This window comes from Saimiri boliviensis, chromosome 19, assembly GCF_048565385.1.
Source record: "Saimiri boliviensis isolate mSaiBol1 chromosome 19, mSaiBol1.pri, whole genome shotgun sequence".
In the NCBI taxonomy this organism is placed as follows: domain Eukaryota; kingdom Metazoa; phylum Chordata; class Mammalia; order Primates; family Cebidae; genus Saimiri; species Saimiri boliviensis.
This window is the reverse complement of record NC_133467.1, coordinates 2,881,704-2,901,895: the sequence shown is the minus strand read 5'-3', so window position 1 is coordinate 2,901,895 and position 20,192 is coordinate 2,881,704. Positions and strand designations below refer to the sequence as shown.

The 20,192-nt window shown below is 36.0% G+C and overlaps 1 protein-coding gene across 1 annotated transcript in view; it reads left to right on the top strand.

Moving 5' to 3' along the window:
* Positions 1-19,985, top strand: part of CDC73 (cell division cycle 73) — a 118,939-nt gene extending 98,954 nt beyond the window's left edge. Inside the window, exons 15-17 of the mRNA XM_039459975.2 lie at positions 2,423-2,523; positions 7,722-7,863; positions 8,669-19,985. Of these exons, the coding sequence (XP_039315909.1) occupies positions 2,423-2,523; positions 7,722-7,863; positions 8,669-8,705 (280 nt within the window). The 3' untranslated portion in view covers positions 8,706-19,985. The remainder of the gene's footprint in view (positions 1-2,422; positions 2,524-7,721; positions 7,864-8,668) is intronic.
* The last annotated feature ends 207 nt before the right edge of the window (positions 19,986-20,192 follow it).

Below are 20,192 nucleotides of genomic sequence, written 5' to 3'. Positions count from 1 at the left end.
ATGTTAACATTCTAATAATTCCTCAGTAACTTTATATTTTGGATAGGAAAACTTTATTTTACTTATAAGAAGAAACATTCTAATTTCTGGAAAACCCAGTATAAAAAATTCTTTCCACATGTTCATATAAAGTGCCTCTAAATTTAGACACACAAATTACCTTATTTCTGTAAACTAGAGTGGAAGTTGAGTATATATCTGTGATACAGAAAATGCAATACATGCATGACACATTAGATGAATTTACCTTTGAAATATTTGTGAGTTCAGGTATTAGGAAGTCAAGGCACTGAGAATATTAATATTAAAATTTTTCTAAAGAATAGTTTTTAAGTTATAATTCTCCCCTGGCACCTAATAGATAACTTTGAGTGATACAGAAAGTGAATAAGATGAGAATTGTAGATAACAAGCTTAAAATTAGGTAAGAAAGTTGTATCGTTTGTGTTTTATGTTTGCAGTTATTTGCAGAAATAATACAGTGTATACAGATGTCATCACTATGCTGTAAAATACTGCTTGTGTGTATTAGTTAGGGTCTCCAGCCATTGAAACCTCCAGCATTTTCCCTACTTCTTTATTTTCCTTTAATTGTCCTCTCAAGAATTCATGGGGAGTAACATTTTTATTACCCTGCTTCCCTGCTGATTCTATGAGACCCAGTAGAATATAGGTGACCTCTGTCCAGCAAATTCTCTTTGCTTTGGCAAGCATCTTGGGCTTTCAGCTGTTTCAAGTTACATCATAAAATTGAAGGATTTTTACTCTTAAGATTTAATTTTAGCTTCAGAGATTTTGAGCAGGTAACAAATTATAAGCTTGCATTTTTTTTTTTTTTTTTTTTTTTGAGATGGAGTTTTGCTCTTGTTACCCAGGCTGGAGTGCAATGGCGCGATCTCGGCTCACCGCAACCTCCGCCTCCTGGGTTCAGGCAATTCTCCTGCCTCAGCCTCCTGAGTAGCTGGGATTACAGGCACGCGCCACCATGCCCAGCTAACTTTTTGTATTTTTTTTTCAGTAGAGACGGGGTTTCACCATGTTGACCAGGATGGTCTCGATCTCTCGACCTCGTGATCCACCCGCCTCGGCCTCCCAAAGTGCTGGGATTACAGGCTTGAGCCACCGCGCCCGGCCAAGCTTGCATTTTTTAATAGTTGTTGTAGGTCTTCTCCTTGAATAGAAGGTAACCCTGGTTTAATGTTTTGTTTTGTGTCTGCAGTCGTCATTAATGCAATGGTTACTAAAGTGTGGTCTGCAGACCTCAGGGCGTTCCTAAGGCCCTTTCATGGAGTTGCAGGGTCAAGACTATTTTCATAATAAAACTGAGATGGCCATTCTCATGATTTATCTGCTCTGAGATAGGAACAGTAGCATACCCAGTGTCCCAGCATAATAATTTATTCTCCTCCTTCCCTTCTTCCCTTCTTTCTTTTCTCTCTACTTCTACCTTCCACGTTTCTGTTCTCCAGTATGCCCACGCACTTGTTTCTTCATTTGTACAATGAGGATTCTAACAGTATCCAGCGAGGTCTTTGGATTGTATTGAGGATTAAATGTGTTAATATGATAAGTAATCCATAAAGTCATTAAAATGGCACTTGACATATAGTAAATGTTCATAGTAAATGTTACTAATGTTAACCATTACTGTTATTGTTGTTTTGTTCCCACCCCTTTAGTTACTGGCTTTAACTGTTTGTGGCAGTATTACTTATAATTTCTCAATTTAATTAAATATTTTGTTAAATTATGAAATTCAAGGGCCTACAAAGAAGTTTGTTCTTTCTGGGAAAACTAGGTTGATTGATTCGAAGAAAATTGCTTTAAAAAGCACTTAGAAGTTTGGGGTGAATGAAACAATTGTAAAACAGTTTCAAAAATTATAAAAGTCTGGATGATTTCTATGCTCAGATTACTTCCCAAGTAATCACAAGAACTCAGACAAGGCCCTGGGGCCTCATAATATGGTTGATGAGTTCCTATAATCTAATGTTTTTAAAGTAAAATATTTAAGATGTGTTTAAATTTTAAATGATTTTTTAGTCAAATTTTTGATGAATAGTTATCAACCACAATTCCCTATTGCGTTGGAATAGTGGGCCCCTGCTGTAAGTAACAGAAGGGAGCAGAAAAGGCAAACAAGATTTCATACAGTTACTGTCCATGCTATTATGTTTAAAAGACTTAGATGTAAAAACCAGATGCATGGGAAGGATAACAATCATTAATACACTCTAATGACAATATCATATTGAAAAGTTGGTATGTACTTACTGTATTTGCCTCATAGAAGGATTGATAAGTCTCTGTCACATAAACGATTATGGGACTGTTGTCTAAGGGATTTATGGTAACTAAAGCTCAAGTTTGAGATAATCTTCCTCTGTTCCTTACCTCCCCACACCCTCTTTTCTACTTCTAGGGACCGTGTTGTAGCTGTTTTTGTGCAAGGTCCTGCATGGCAGTTCAAAGGTTGGCCGTGGCTTTTGCCTGATGGATCACCAGTTGATATATTTGCTAAAAGTAAGATTCTCTTTGTTACTGAATGTTTTCACTTTGTTTAAGAGAGTCATATGGTTATGCACATATGATGTGTATATCAAAGAATTGCTGTTAAATAATATATATTATGTGAATAAGCACCTGTGACATGTTTTTAAAAGTTTTGTACATTAATACTTTCTGTGTAGGTGTATCTGAAAGTGAATATTGCCTATCCACAACATCAATAATTATTTTTAGATCACTTAAAAAATCATTAATACTGTTGCATGTCCATACATTTTGATTAAAATTAATGCCAGTTTTGTTTTTTTTTTTTTTTGAGACGGAGTTTCGCTCTTGTTACCCAGGCTGGAGTGCAATGGCGCGATCTCGGCTCACCGCAACCTCCGCCTCCTGGGTTCAGGCAATTCTCCTGCCTCAGCCTCCAGAGTAGCTGGGATTACAGGCACACACCACCATGCCCGGCTAATTTTTTGTATTTTTAGTAGAGACGGGGTTTCACCATGTTGACCAGGATGGTCTCGATCTCTCGACCTTGTGATCCACCCGCCTCGGCCTCCCAAAGTGCTGGGATTACAGGCTTGAGCCACCGCGCCCGGCTTAATGCCAGTTTTAAATGGGTTGGCTTTTGATGAACAGAAATGTGTAAATTAAAATGCCATAGTGACATTTACGAGCCCTTCCTTTCATCTGAAATGGTTGTAAGTTGATTGACTTTTTCTCTTCATTCAGAGCTCTGCTGACGTGTTTTCTCTTTGGGGAATCTGTCTCTGACTTTCTTCTTTCAAATAACTTATCACCATCTCCCATTTGCTCTTTAAGCTTTTTTATTTTCTTGATAGCATTTACAATTCCTAGGCCTTTTTTGATTGTTATATTTTTATTCTAAGTGTTCCCTAGCCGGAATGCAAGTTTCATGATGGGAGACTCCTCCTGTGACTTATTTTTACCTTTGAGTCCTTAGCACAGAAGAGTGCCTGGCATAGAGAGGTTTTCAATAAATATCTGCTGAATGAATTATTTCATGCATGTTTAATATTTATTAAACATATGAGCATAAATTGATATAACAAAAGATTAATTTCGCCTGTTTATTTGCTGGAAGGGGTATTCCAACAATTCTTTAATTAATTAGAGTATTCAATTCAATTAGTAACATAAGTAAAATTAATTTTAAAATGTCATTTTCATGAAACAAGTATGTTTATTAGATTTTTTAGTTTAACTTTTTAAATTGCCGTATAACAGGGGTCCCCACACTATGGCCTTTGGGCCGCATGCGGCCCCCTGAGGCCATTTATCCGGCCCCTGCTGCATTTCAGGAAGGGGCACCTCTTTCATTGGTGGTCAGTGAGTCAGCGAATGCATCCTGTGCTCCTGGAGTACTGTATGTGACAGCACCGCAAAGCGTGGCGTCGCTCACGTACAGTACTACTTCCGGTGATGCGGGACACACGTGTCACAGCTCCGGAAGCGCGTCATATGACGCACATCCGGTCTGCGGCTGCGGCGCCCCACATCACCGGAAGCAGTGTGAAATAACAGCAGAAGTAGGAAGAAAGGCAAAGCACTATAACCATTACTACACAGAACAGTGGTCCCCCACACTCCTCCAAATGTACGACAACATAATGGCCCCTATAACCTCCCTTTGCCCAAAAGTCTTCTCCCACATGACTACACACCGTGTTTCCCCTATTATAAGACCCTGTCTTATATTAATTTTACCCCCAAAAGATGGGGGCTGTCTTATTTTTAGGAGGTGTCTTATCATAGGAGAAACATGCAGCAGTGGGCTTCCCACAGAAGAAGCCCACCGCTGCTGCAGATGTCCAGGATGCTGTATACACAGTATCACAGGGTGATCACCACCATCCCTGTATACAGCACTGGAGGCGGTGCTGGGCCTGTGACACCGTATACCGCTGTCTGGGACAGTGGAGGCAGCAGCGCTGGCTGTGAAGGGTGTCACACCTTGCATAGTCTCGCCCTCCAACGGTCTGAGGGACGGTGAACTGGCCCCCTGTGTAAAAAGTTTGGGGACCCCTGCCATATAATTATACATATTTATGGGGTACATAGTGATGTTTTGATATGTATAATGTATGGTGATAAGATTATTGTAATTAGCATAGCTGTCATCTCAAATGTTTATCATTCTTTGGGAATGGTCAGTATCCTCTTATCTAACTCTTTGAAACTATATATTATTGTTAACTGTAGTCATCCTATAGTGACTTATTTCTTCTATCCAGCTGTAGTTTTGTATGCTTTAACAAATCTCTCCCTATTCCTCCCTCCCATCTCCTCTTCTCAGCCACTATTTCTGTTCCATTTTTTACTTCTGTAAGATCAACTCTTTTTTAACTTACACATGTAAGTGAGAACTTGTGGTTTAACTTTCTGTTTCTAGCTTGTTTCACTTAACATAATGTCCTTCATTTTCATCCATGTTGCCACAAATGACAGGATTTCATTTTTTTAATAGCTGAATAGTCTTTTATCATGTACATATAAGCCACATTTTTTATCCGTTTATCTGTTTTTGGACACTTAGGTTGATTTCATATCTTTGCTGTTGTGAATAGTACAGTGAATAGAATGCATTAAACATGGGAGTGCAGAAGTCTCTTCAGTATGCTCATTTCCTTTCATTTGGATAAATGCCCAGTAATGAGATGGCTGAATCATATGGTAGTTCTATTTGTAGTGTTTTTTGTTTGCTTTTTTTTTTTTTTTTTTTTTTGAGACGGAGTCTCGCTCTATCGCCAGGCTGGAGTGCAGTGGCTCTATCCCAGCTCTCTGCAACTTCTGGTTTCCAGTTTCAGGCAATTCACTTGCCTCAGCCTCTCAAGTAGCTGCGACTACAGGCACACATCATCACACCTGGCTAATTTTTGTGTTGTGTGCTTTTATTAGAGTTGGGGTTTTACCATGTTGGCCAGGATTGTCTCAATCTCTTGACCTCGTGATCTGCCCGTCTTAGCCTCCCAGAGTGCTGGGATTGTAGAGGTGAGCCACCACACCTGGCCCTATTGGTAGTTTTTTGAGGAAGCTCTAGACTGTTCTCCATAGTAACTCTACTAGTTTATATTCCCACCAACAATGCATAGGAGTTGCCCGGTCTCGACATACTCTGGAGCTTTTATTATTTTTTGTCTTTTTTGTAAAAGCCATCCCAGCTGGAGTGAGATGATACCTCACTGTGGTTCTGATTTGCATTTCCCTGATGATTCCTGACATTGAGCATACTTTCATACATTTGTTGACTATTTTTATGTCATCTTTTGAGAAACATCTGTTCAGATTATTTGCACATTATAAAATCTGCCATATCTTCTGAATAACTGGAGCACGTTATTCAGAAGATGTGGCAAATATTATTAATGAAGGTGGCTACACTAAACAACACATTTTCATAGTAGATGAAACGGCTTTTTATTGGAAGAAGATCCCATCTCGTATACTTAATATATACCAGAGAAGTCTGTGCTTAGCCTCAAGACTTCAGAGAACAGACTGACCCTCTGTCATCCATATATTGGGGCTAATACAGCTGGGGAATTTGAGTTGCAACCAGTTGTCACTTACCATTCTAAATATTTTAGGTCCACTAAGAATTATGCTAAATTGGCTCTACATGTGCTTTCGAAATGAAACAACGAAGTGTGAATGACAGCACATCTGTTTGCAGCAGAGTTCAGTGAATATTTTAAGCCTACTGTTGAGACCTACTGCTCAGAAAGATTCCTTTCAAGATAGTATTCCTGATTGACAATGTACCTACTCATTCAAAAGCTCTGATGAAGGTGTTCAAGGAGATAAATTTTGTTTTCACGACTGCTAACACAACATCTATTCTTGAGCCCATAGATCAAGGAGTAATTTAGACTTTTCAAGTTTTTTTTAAGAAATAAGATTTATAAGGCTGTAGCTGCTATAGATAGTGATTCCTCTGATGGATCAGGGAAAAGTAAATTGAAACTTTTCTAGATTTACCATTCTAGATGCCATTAAGAGCATTTGTGAATAGGAGAAGGTCAAAATATCAGCATTACCAGAAGTTTAGGAGAAGTTGATTCCTACCTTCATGGTTCATGGATGACTTTGAGAGGTTCAGGATTTCAGTAGAGGAAATAACCGAAGATAGGGTGTGGAAATAGCAAGGGAACTAGCAATAGAAGTGGAGGTTGAAGATGTGACTCAGTTGCTGCACTCTCATGCTGGAACTTGAATGGATGAGTTCTTTCTTTCAGATGAGCAAAGAAAGTGGTTTTTTGAGATAGAATTCACTCCAGTGAGCACTTTGGTGAAGATGCTATAAACATTGTTGAAATGACAACAGAGGATTTAGAACATGACATAAATATAGTAAAGCGTCAGGGTTTGAGAGGATTGAGTCCAGTTTTAAGGAAGTTCTTCTATAATTAAAACGCGGTCAAGTATTATCACATACTGCAGAAAGATAAAGTTAATTAGTACCACAAACTTCTTTATTATCTTGTTTTCAGAAATTGCTCAGCCTAACATTCATCAAAGACCACACCCTATTCAGTCAGCAGCCATCAACATTGAGGCATAATCCTACACCAGCAAAAAAAAAATTAGCCCCTCCTGAAGGCTCTCAGATGATTATAAGCATTTTTTAGCAACAAAGTATGTTTTAATTAAGGCATATACATTGTTTTTCAGACATAATGCTATTCCACACTTAACATAGACTGTGACATAGTGTTAATGTAACTTTTATGTGCAGTGAGATACCAGGAAATATGTATAACTCACTTTATTATGATACTCACTTTATTGTGGTGGTCTGGAACTGAACCCACAATATCTGCAAGGTATGGTTGCACTCTTGGGTTTCTGTAATAAACTAGTACCCTTACGGTCTTTCTTATTGTCCTTCAATGGACCATATGTATGTTATCTTACCATATTCCTCGTTTTAGTCTCCAGTGCCTGGCATGTATAAACCCTGAATATTTTTAAATATATTATTTTTAAAAAATCACTTTGGTTATTCTATGGCTTCCGTTGGTGGAAGATTTTTTTGTTGGTTTTTTTTTTTTTTTTTTAGGTTTCAGTTTAATGTCTTGAATTCATTCCAGATATTAATGGGATTTGGATTTTTAAAAAATTTCCTGTAAAATGTTTTTATAATTTTGTTTATGTTTTGAGTAAAAACTTCCTTCTTCTCTCCACCCTCACTGTAGTTAAAGCCTTCCATCTGAAGTATGATGAAGTTCGTCTGGATCCGAATGTTCAGAAATGGGATGTAACAGTATTAGAACTTAGCTATCACAAACGTCATTTGGATAGACCAGTGTTCTTACGATTTTGGGAAACATTGGACAGGTAATTTTTATTCTAAAATGTGTTTATCTTTGGTTTATTATAGTTTTTCTGTCTCCTCAGTTAAATTTTAAGTTCCATAAAGTTGTGAATCTTATTCCCTAATTTCCTTCTTTCAACATTAATTTGATGCTTATCTTCAGTAAATAATTTTTACAACAAAATTTTATTGTATAATTACTTTAGAAAGAGATGGAGAGTTAATAGCCTGATAGAGGGAACACTAAATTGAGTCAGAAGAGTTAGACTTTAGTCTTGGTTTTGTAATCTCTAATTATCTGTGTGACCTTTTTGAACTTTATTATCTATCCAAGAAACTTTGGATTAAGGGCCGTATGTTTTTGCAAGTACTAAAAGATCTCTGATTCTGGATTCATTTGTGTTACACATAGTTCGTGAAAAGAAATGAAATTTTAAAATTTATTTTAATTACTAGTATAGTGTTGATAAAACCCTTTAATAACAGTTTTGTAATTGGCAGATTTAAGAACAGCGTATGTTCACAGTAAGTACCACTGAATCCATTCTCTTTGAGGTGTTCTCCTTAGAATCTGTAACATCTTGGTGTAAGTCTCTCACAATAGATGTGAAAATATATATATTATTTTAGCTAGAAGCTTTTAGATTATATTACTTAGGAGTGTTATTTCTAGCTTATTCCAGAAGTCCTTATATTTTCAGTTTTCTAGAAAACAACATTTCATTCTGTTGATTTAAGAAATGTCAACTTATTTCTACATGTGTTATTCTAAAAATTCTGAAATTCCTATAGTCATTATAACCTACCATCATATTTTTTTTTTTCCAGGTACATGGTAAAGCATAAATCCCACTTGAGATTCTGAATTATTTGGCTCCTCTGTTTCTGGAAATTGAGACTCAAGCTTTATGAATTTATCAAGAACTTAAAGATGAAGAAGGTCACAGATTGATCTTTTCTAAAACCTTATTTGATGCTTTGTGCTTCAAGGAGATGATGCCTGTCATCCATCTAAGCAAACTTTTTGGCTTACAACTATTTTTTTAATATTAGCCTTCTAGTCTGTAATGGAAATTGTATATTTTGATAGAAGTTTTTTCTCCATTGGTTAAATTAGCATTACTTAAAATTTGTTTCTTTAGAAAATAAATGCCGGTTATAAATGTGTGTATATTTAGAGATTATAAGGCTCTCTGAGCCATCTTGCTTCTGATTTTTCATTGCTCTATAATTCTTTTTACTGAAAATACTGTGCTATGAATGGTATTAAATTTTAGTCTCTGGAACATCCAAATCCAAGCAAAGGGATGTGACCATTTTGAATGAATCAAAATGTCAACCTGTATGTACACTATATCTACACTTACTCTTTATTTAAAAAGAATAATGAAAAATCAAGAACAACTCTTCAATTTGATTGAACTATTCATGAACTATTCAGCCTTTTCAAGATTTCTTTATTTACAAATGGTTACATTTAATGAATGTACATTCTTCTCACTGACTTTGGTGATTTTTGAAACTTAGAATGATGTGTTTCTATCTGTGATATCTTTCCATTTGAAAAAAATTTCAAAACACAGATTAAAACCATAATAGGCTGTAGTATTTTTTATTTTGGGAGCTGCAGTATGATTTGGGGAAGGAATATGTATCAGCCCTATTGCGATGTGACTTTAAGCTCCTTTTCTCTTTAGTCCATCTTGGATTCTAATTTTTATGGTATAGGATTTTGAGTCTTCTGTTTTAGGTTTAGGCTTGTCAGTCTTGGAGTTCTTATCTTCCATTATCCCTAAATATTGATAAACTCCCAGACACCAAAGAACACATTTGCTTAATTGAAAAGAAACGAGAAAAACACTGGTATTTTTATGTGTGTATTAAATATGGTATAAAATATAAAACCTATATTTTAACTTAGTAAAATATTTTACTATTTCTCTACTTTAGACAAAATGTTGCATCCAAGGTACAAGTGACCATTTTCCTTGAATCCTGATTTCACTCTTTTTACTTAAAAGCAACTAGAAAGCTTTACTTTCCCAAATTGTTTTTGCCATCAGTATTTTTGCTGATCACAGTCTTAGGTCATTTTTTTCTTCATTTTTATTCCCAGCAGTTCTTTCCTCGGTTAACATTTTGTTGGTAAACATTTAGCCCTTTCATAGGTGTTAAGCTGACATTATCAAGCTTCTTTATGAAATTTAACACTGTCACAAAAATGAGAAGAAATTATTTATTTTTTAAGTAATCACAAAGTCCATACCACTAGTAACTAGAAAAGCTATTTATTCACATGGTACCTACAAGGCTGTTCAGAAGAGAACAGTTGGCATTTTAAATTACTAGATTTTAGCATGCTTAGAAGATTTGAATAGATTCTACCCCTATTTTCCTCCCTTAAAAGTGTCTTCTTTCCTTAAAGATAAAAGAAAACTCAAATTTGTTCACATTAGGCTTTCTTAGCATATAGATCTGTTTCCGGAATAAATTACGTGTTGTGTAAACTTTCTTCACGATGAAATAGTCAGGGACCAGAATCTGTGATGTTTGTAAGATTACTTGTCGAGACTACTACAAGTCGATACGAACTACCTTCCCATAAAGATTTTTGGTATTTGTACTTATTAATGAACTTTATTTGATACAGACTATGGTTAAAATTAGGAACATCTGCTTTGAATCAGGTTTATTTTTCTATTTTGAATTTGCCTTATGTGTATTCAAAGGCTTATGGCAAAACTGTAAAGGAACATCAGGAAAAGGACAAATATGCGATGATCATCTGTCTTAAAATCAGATCCTTAGTATAAGCACTGCTTTTTTTCTCTTTGACAATTTAGTTTCTTATTTAGGTCCTTGGAATTAATTTCATTCCATTATTTTTTAGCCATTTATTCTAAAACACAAAATTTTTCAGCAATCCCTATTCATTCTCCCATGACATGGTCCTATAGCAGTACTTAACACAGTGCCTTGCACATAGTAGGCATTCGGCAAATATTTATATGCATGAATGATGTATTTTCAGTGTAACAAATTTATTACAAAAATGTAGTTTGACTCTACTTGGTTTTGGAGTTTGAGGATACAGAATTACAGGGAATGAGGAGAGGTATAAGTAGATACTTTAATGGGAATGAAGTATAAATTAATAACTTACCCATAAGTTACTTCTAACTGGAGATACCCATGTATGCCCAATCTGTAAAGGAAATTTCTATTTCTACATTGATAGGACATTCTTCTCAGTCAGGGAACGTAAGAAATATGTAGGTTTCAGTCACTTGCTCTCAACCTTGACTGCATGTTAGAATCATTTGGAGGGTTTTTAAAAAACCCCATGCCTGAATCTTCATTCCCATTTTTATGTAATTTCAGACGAGACCTGGTCATCAGTATTTTTTTTTAGACGTTCTCCAGGTAATTTGAGTGTGCAGGAAGAATTCAGAATCACTGGTTTAATTTGTTATTGGAAACAATACCAGTATTAAATTGTTCTCCTCTTCCTTCGTTTCTGCATGTGTGTGTGGTTTTTGTTTTGTTCTTGTTTCGTGGCCACCCTTTGCACTAGACCATCCCTGTTATTGGTGGTATTGGCCTGTATTCCCATTGGCAGATGCAATTTTTAATTATTTATTAATATAGAAGGAGTATTTTACTGTTTAATATTTAAATAATGTTTAATGTATTTCATTCTTAACTAGTATTATAGCTTGTTTTTTTCTCCACGTGTCCATAACCTTTACTAACTTTTTGTTTTTAGCAGCACAGCAGTAATCCATATAGAAACAACTAATTCATAATGAGGAAAATCTCCTAATTTTTAAGGCAGAAAGAAATGTTAATTTTTGATCTGCCATGCAGAATGAGACAAAAACAGTTTGCTTATGAAAGGAAAGTGGCATACTTCTAAATTGTTCTACACAGAAAAGTAAAAGTAAACTATTCATTATCTAATAAATACTGAAGGGAATATTTTTCCTAAATAAAAATTTTTGTGACTGCTAACAAAAATTAAAATTATTACATTGTTCTTTTTTCTGTGGGGGGAAGAATATTTGTTGCACTAAAGTATATAAAGTTTTTTGATACTAGCAGTGTATTTTATAATATTACAAATATCACAGTTACAAAAGCTGGTCAAATTAATGGCCTAAGAAGTAGCTTTAAACTTTGTGTTTTGAAATGGCTTGTTTAATTGCAAAATTATGAGTAAGATAGAGAAGTCTTTTTAAATTTTTAATTTTTAATTTTTTTGGAAGTTTATTAAAACCCTTCATATACACATACTTTTTTAAAAAAAGAATCTTAATAAAGAAATTATTGGTTTGTCTGGTTAAAACCCATATAGAATGCTGAGAAGTAATTTATAAAATAAGAACTATGGAAATTTGTTCTCAACTGAAAAGTTGGCAGCTGCTGTTTTTTTTTTTTTTTTTTTAAAGTACAACATGAAAATTTAATTACATTAGCCTTAATATTATTTAACTGAATTTCTACTATTTATTCACCTGTGTTTGAGTTTCACCCAGCTATTCTAATGATAGTGTATTAACTTTAGAAATAAAAAGTGGAGAAATGACTGAAGTTGACTTAAGAATTCGAGTAGGAATTTTGAAGTGCCAAGTCCTTTGTGTTCTGGCATATTGTTCCTACATTTGGAAGTATGTTGATTCCAGCATTGCTGATATCTGTTGGGATAATAACTAATGAAAAATTGAAAATGTATAATAGCTGTATAAAGATATACATTTAGTAAGTACATAATAGATAATACTTGCAGAATTTTTATGTGTTTTGGGTTTCTATGTATTATTTTAGGCAGTCTTTATAAAGGCATCTTGGAAGTTATAAATATGTGCCCTTTACTGAAAAGCGTAATCATTTTTATATGAGTAAAGCTAATGAAATAAAACTACTTTTATTGCCAAAATTCAGAAAGTGGGGTTGATGCTGTGTCCAATTTAAGCAAATGATCTGTCCAAGGATTTTGTTTGCCATTGAATTCCCCATTTCTATCCACCTTAAATTTACTGAAAGCTATTTAACCTCTAAGTTTGATTACAGTGCTTAGTAAGTAATGCAGTTCATGTACACGGAGTAAGCACTATAACTGATTTTTAACTACCAGGTGGAGCTATTTCTCAAAGTAGTTCTTGATTAGAGTTTTAAGTTTTGGCTGCCATGTGAAGTGATAAAATGTTCTCCTCATTCTTTTTGTTTTTGTTGTTTGTTTTTGAGGTGGAGTCTTACTCTGTGGCCCAGGCTGGAGTGCAGTGGTGCGATTTCAGCTCACTGCAGGCGTCACCTCCTGGGTTCAGATAGTTCTTCTGCCTCAGCCTCCCAAGTAGCTGGGATTACAGGTGCGCGCTACCACACCCATATAAGTTTTCTATTTTTAGTGGATACGGGTTTTCACCATGTTTCCCAGGCTGGTTTTGAACTCCTGACCTCAGGTAATCTGCCTGCCTTGGCCTCCCAAAATTCTGGGATTACAGGTGTGAGCCACCATGCCTGGCCTGTTCTACTCATTTGATTCTAGTCTGGTTTGGAGGCTTTTAAATTTTAAGTTTAATTGTCAGTAAAATTAACATGTTGCCGTACTTTACGTTAAGAGCACTGGGGACATTTCCACTCTCCCTTTGTCCTCAATCTCCCAGAGACATTTATACCAAGAAGTTAGAAGCTGTATTGTGGGCTGGAACGTTCCCTTTGCATGAAAAGATGATTGAGATTTGTCAGGCATAGTATTTTTTCTGAGGAATAAATGAAATATAAATGTTCACTTTGAAAGCTAATGAGTTAAAGCCATTTACACTTTCTGTTAATGAGTTAAATAATGTATATAATCATAGTTCATAATGGTAGCCCGCTTCATGCTCTGCTGAACTTAGAGTTTGATTATGGTCAAATTTTCCATGTTATTATTGTAATAGAATTGAGTGTGTCCTGGTAAATTACATTACCTTTACAGTTTGAGCATTCTGATTTTAACATTTTATAGTTTGAAAACAAACTGTACTCATATAATCAGAGCATTAACAGCATCATCATGTCAGTGGTACCAATAATTGTGAATCTTCTGCAACAAAATTTCTTTAATGATGAGTTTAATGGGCTTCTATTCAAACTTAATTTTTGTTCAATTCATAAGTGCCCACGGAATATGCATTTTGTTTTGCTATTCTGTTCCTTTGATCATCTGCTTTTCATTGAGCATTGGCATAACTAAAATAGATAGAGCATGCATTGTAAATGCTGTTGAATTTTTTTAAAGCTCAAAGGTGCTAGTATATAAATAACAGCACATTGCCAAATAAGCATTTTTTTCTCTTATTTTTAAGAGTACTTTTATATTTAATCATGTAATGATCAGCATTTATGGTGAATTGGAAGAATTTTTCCTCTTTATTTTCTTAAATGACCCTAGAAAACATTATAAAGTAGCTCTGAAGAAGGTTTTATTGTTGAAGTTGTCTCATAATTGCTTGTGTGGATCCTTTGACACAGAATTATTTATAGCTTACAGTTCACCCTCATCTAGAGAATGCCGATTTCTATTACATAACTAATGTAAATAGGGGTCAGACTACAGTGAAGCAGAAGACATTTGAGAGAGATTTTTTATTACATTTGGATATTTTATTGGACTGTGATGATTGTTTTGCAAACAAATTACAAGTGAAAACATTGGGTTATACAGCATACTCACTTTGATAAAATGTGGTAATGGATACTTACAGAAGAACTGCCTTCATGGAGTTTACAATGTTAATACTCTAAATGGCCATCTATTTATCTTTTAAAATTGATAAATAATATAAACATTTTTCTTTAAAATGTAATAGTTTGAAAGTGTTTATCGAGTCAGTGTATGTTCATGTTTGGGGGAGATCAAGTGAACTTCCTTGTGGCTCATTCCGTTGTTTTAGCACAATTGAGCATCACTAATGTTTATAGTGGGCTTGACTATAACAAGAGTTTTAAAATATTTGTATTTTTAGATAATGCATTTTTATTCCATAATGTACTGAGGAGAGAGAGGAAGTGTAAGGGTCACTGATGTTGAAATGAATTGAGATGCATTAAAGTAGTTTAAGGCTAAAGCAGTTTGATGTGGGAATTTGAGGAGGAGAAAACTTCAGCTTAATAGGAAAATACTAATTTGGACAGCATTGTATGGTTCTGGGGTTATCTTGAATTTAAAACAAAGCTAGGCAAACCTAGTGTTATTTTTTTTTTCTCCTGTGACATTTAGCTGCTTGATTTCAGGTATAGAGAATTGCAGTTAGGGCCGGGTGCAGTGACTCACACCTGTAATCCCAGCACTTTCGGAGATTGAGGCAGGCAGATCACCCAAGGTCGGGGGTTCGAGACCAACCAGACCAACATGGAGAAACCCCATCTCCACTAAACACACAAAATTAGTCGGGTGTGGTGGTGCATGCCTGCAATCCCAGCTACTTGGGAGGCTGAGGCAGGAGAATATCTTCAACCCGGAGGCGGAGGTTGCTGTGAGCCAAGATGGCACCATTGCATTACAGTCTGGGCAACAAGAGCGACACTCCCTCTCACAAAAAAAAAAAAAGATGAGAATTGCAGTTAGATTTTTAAGCCATTTAGATGGAAGTAGAAGCAAGCCAGGGAGTTGAAGATATTTTCCAGGTGATTGTAGTATTGAAACATGGAATCTAAGCTATTCAAGGAATACATGACAGAGAGGGAGGTGGTGAATGGTGAGAAAGTGGTGCTGTCCTGTGAACTGATAACAGCAATGAAGTGAGCCTGAAAGATAGGAGGTGTGACGTCAAGACTTCACAGGTGATCTGATACTGATGGGAAAAAGTCAAGACCTTGGAAGTAACAGAGGGGGACGTATTCTTTAAAATGAGGAGTCAAGGATCTGTGGGGCTGCAATTCATGTAAGTGTTGAAATGGAAGTGACAGGCATAGGAGTGAGAAGAAAGAGGGCCACAAGGAGAAGGTAGCTGTTGGCACTAGCTTTACAGGATCCATGCTTTAAAAACGGGTTAGATATTTAAAGATGAAAATCTGTTTAAAGATGAACTAATAAAATGCTAAAGGTATGGATCATTTTAGTGCCTTTCTCCAACATCCAAATTGTTAAAAAAAGAATTATGTGCTTGTCCCATCAGCCCAGATTATGAGGGCCTTTACCAAGACTTGACAGCCTTCCCACCGTCTCTGAATCTTGTTTTCTAAGTTTGCTCCCATGTGAGGCTAGTTCTTGTATTCTTTGCTACTTCTATAGCTTAATGATACTGAAAGAGAGTAAAACCTTTGTTGGAAAATTAGCTCTGTCCTCTTAGATTTCATTAAGTGCCAGTGTTGGGCTCACTTCCCCAGTTCTATGTGCAGCCAATTCCTAAGATGAGAGAGAACATCCTGAGTGGTTCTCAATGGTGGGCTGCTGGCTAAAAGGAATCCCTGGAGATTTTGGTGTGGGAGGAAAAGATTTTCATTTTTGAGGATTTTTCTCTGACTTTTCTATGGGCTGCTGATTTCCTCAGTTTGCTTTGTTCTGGGTTTGGGGGGAGAATTCTTAGCAGGTTGTGAATTTTCTTTTCCTACAGTGATGTAGGAAATGAACTACATGGTGGTTAGATGCTATGCTGAACTTTATCTAAATCTGATCAAATCCATTTCCATATTAGCATGAAGTTGTTTATCTTTTCTTTTTTAGCCATTGATTTTGAATTTTTCCTTTTCACTCACTCCCTTGCTGGTTGCTTAGTTATGATCCAGCTGTGATCCAGCTTTACACTGTCTTCACCCAGAAGTGACCTCACCTTTTCATGACAGAGGAAACAGAAGCCATGGACTTCTTAACGCTGTATCTCACAAACCTCTATGCATATCATAATCTTTTCCTTATTTCCTCCTATTCTGGTGTTTTAAACACCCTGTCACCCATCAGGGACTTGTCCGTCCATGTATATTTCTCCTACACCTCTCCTACTCTGTCATACGTCTTGCACTGTGACTGTTTCCTCTCATATTTTCATTTTGTCACCCTTTATTTATTTATTTATTTTTTCCCACCCTCTTTAGTTACACCTTTCGTTTTAAGTAGGTTCTAGGGAGATGGTTTGATTATGTATCTTAAATTCCCTCCCCTCAATCTTTGTTTCCATTTGGCAACTACCCTCTCTTGAATAGAGCAGCTGCTTTGAGCCTGGAGCCTTTGGGCAAATAAGAGTGTATACAGTCCGTTGATTCTACCATAATATGGAAAGGAGAGCTTGTCTTTGACTTTCTTCCTCTAATCCAGATGAAGGTCTATAGACTGGCAGTTATGAAGCCTTCAGCAAGGATCTGAACGGAAAGAGCCTCACTTTGAAAGATACATAGATTTAGAGGAAAAGCGTTGCAGGTCGTATGTATGGTACTAGGAAGACTAGCTTCGGAGTACCTGCTTGGTTGCTGCGTGATGGGCTGAATTCCACATCTCCCCATGAGGCTGGTGGAGGGCAAGTAAATAGAAAAAAAAAAAAAAATTGGAAGAGATTTTCTTCCGGTCATCTGTGATGAGGAGTGGCAACTTGCTGGTTAGTGGATAATCAGCCTACAGAAGAGAACTGCCTTCTGTTGCTCACAAGTTTGTTTCCACTCAGAGTGTCCCACAGTTTGATTTATGCCAAAGGAGGAGTGAGTAGACAAAAAAGAATAAGGAAACCTAAAGAAAATAGTATCTACAGAAAGCAGGAACCCAGAAGAAATGGATGATAAAAAAGAATTGCTGGTGGAGATGGCTGACAATTTTAATTTTGAAAAAGCACCTGAGAAAATTCAGTCAGTATAAATAACTTTTCTAGCAATTAAGCCACATTAAAATGTGGTACAAAAAGAGAGGCATGGCCACTCTTGGGGACTAAGTTAGTGGCCTGGAATATCATGTAGTAGTTATCTCTAGGAAAGTAAAAACCCAAAGACATGGAGATTTCAAAAATGAAAATGCCTAGAAGAGGAGTCTAAAATATTTAATGTGAATAAGTGAGGAACCACAAGGAGAAAAAGGGAAACAAGATATAGGAGGGCACAATTACTAAATACTACAGGGAGATTTAATGAGTTCAAAAGGGCTCTCTCATAGGTTCCAAGCCACAGGGTTGGGTGGGGGGTGAGGACACACCTGGGCAGATACTTGATTCAGATATTTATTGTTACTTTCTTTAGTGACAAGTACTAGTTTAGTAGCTGGGAATACAGGGTGAAGAAAGCAAAGGTGGTTCCCTCATTGGGTGGAAAGAAGTAAATGAATAAATCTGTCTCAGGTGGAAATAAGTAATACAGAAAAAACTAAAGCATAGTAGGATGATTAGGCTATGTTTGGATAAGGTAGTGGCAGGATTTACTATTTTATATGAATGGTCAGAGACATCTCAGGTGAGACGTTTGAGCAACAGTTTGAAGTGAAGGATCTAGTGTGGTAAATATGGAGGAGATGTACTCCAGATAGGGAATAGGGAGTTTAAAAACCCTGAGACAAGCCGAACATACCTACCATTTCAAGGACTGTTAAGGAGTCCACTTGGTTAGTGGGGAGGGAGCAAGGATAGTGAGAGATGTGGGCAGAGGCAGCAGGGAACAAGATTACAGAGCCTTATAGTTGAATGTAAGCCTTTTGACTTCAATTTACTGATAAATACAGGAAGCCATTTGAGGAATTTTATGCAGAGGAGTGATACGTGATTGGAGAATAATTGACTCAACCTTGTTGAAGAATACAGTCTGTCTGTTGGTAGCAGAGGCAGAAGCCAGGAGACCAGATTATTGGATATTGCAATAATACAGACAAGAAATGATACAGGCTTGGACCAGTGCTGTATCAGTGGAGGAAAACAAATGGTGAGATTGTGTAAGTATTTTGAAAGTAGTGGGATAGGATACAGTGTGTGAGATATAAATAAAAAACTTTTTTTTTTTTTTGCCTAAATAACAAAGAATGGAGTTTCTGTTTATACTATGATGGGAAAGATCGTATAAAATCAGAGTTTGCAATGGTAGCAGCTGGAGGAATCAATTTAGTTTTGGAATGTTGAATTTGAGATGCTATTACACATGTAAGAGAAGATACTCAAATTCTTAAATTTCAGGATAAAAAGAATTTACAAAGGAAAAAGAAAATTACATATCTAGACTTCAGAGAAGACAGCCACCAAGAATCCCTTTTTCAGGGAAGATCATCTTGAGAATATGCAGTGATCCAAATGGTACATCTCTGTGTGTATTGCTTCCCATAAGGTAAATAAGAACTTTAAACAAGCAACAAATTATGACAAAGACCTGTATTCTTTGATAGAGTAATTGGGTGTTTATAACACCAAGTGTTAAGCAATCCTCAAGCAGAGAAGATAATACATGGAAAAGTCTCACACCGGTAACTATCAGTATTGGTACTGATAAAGTAAGTGTCTCAGCAAAATGTCGAAGTGATGGCTGAGCCAGAAGAGTAGAGTGAATCAAAGCATTCTAAATTTCTCAACCTTAGAACAAACGTTTGCCTTCATGGAAGATGAACATTTGTTCTTGCAACTAATCAGAACTTACATATTTTTAACAAATAGCTTTCTAAAACTTTGGAATATTTTTTAAAGCAACTTCTATTGAGGTTTTGGGGATTTTTAAATAGGTGAGGAAATTATTTGTAAGTTGTTATATTGTGAAGGTACAAAAGTTTTGGTAGGTGATATGTTTTCATCCACAAAAGCACAAAATACAATATTTTTAATATTCAAGATGTTTCAAAATGTTCTTAACATAGCACAGACTTTTTTCTAAAAGTATTCACAGACTGCTGGTCATCTGATTTCATAATTTTTATCCTTGTAATTTGGCACAGAGCTAGTTTAGATTTAGGAGAAGGGTTAACTCTGCTCTTTCCTTGTTCCCATATGCTTACATTATTACTGTTATCTTTTAATCTATTGATTTCTTTTTAGAAATCTTTTTGTGCCACTTTTTCATTTGTGCAATGTCTATAAACTGTCGTCTGTCATGGTGTGCTGATGAGGGAATGAGGACTTCACTGTCAGGTCTTGTCCTTCCCTTTATATACAGATCAAATGAAGGCATCTGTACCCATATATTAACTATTAATAAAGTTTAATTTAAATACAAATACATATTTTTGTATCTTCTTCTAGCACCCCACTGAATTATCGTGCATGGTCCCTGAGGTGTGTATGCTCTATTTTGGAGACCTATAGCACCAAGTAAAAATATTTTTAGACAGTATTTATTATGTGTGGGTCATGCGCATTAGCATCCAATGGTAGGTAGTTGTGTGATTAAAATGCAGATTCCTTGGTCCCTGCCCCAAACTTAC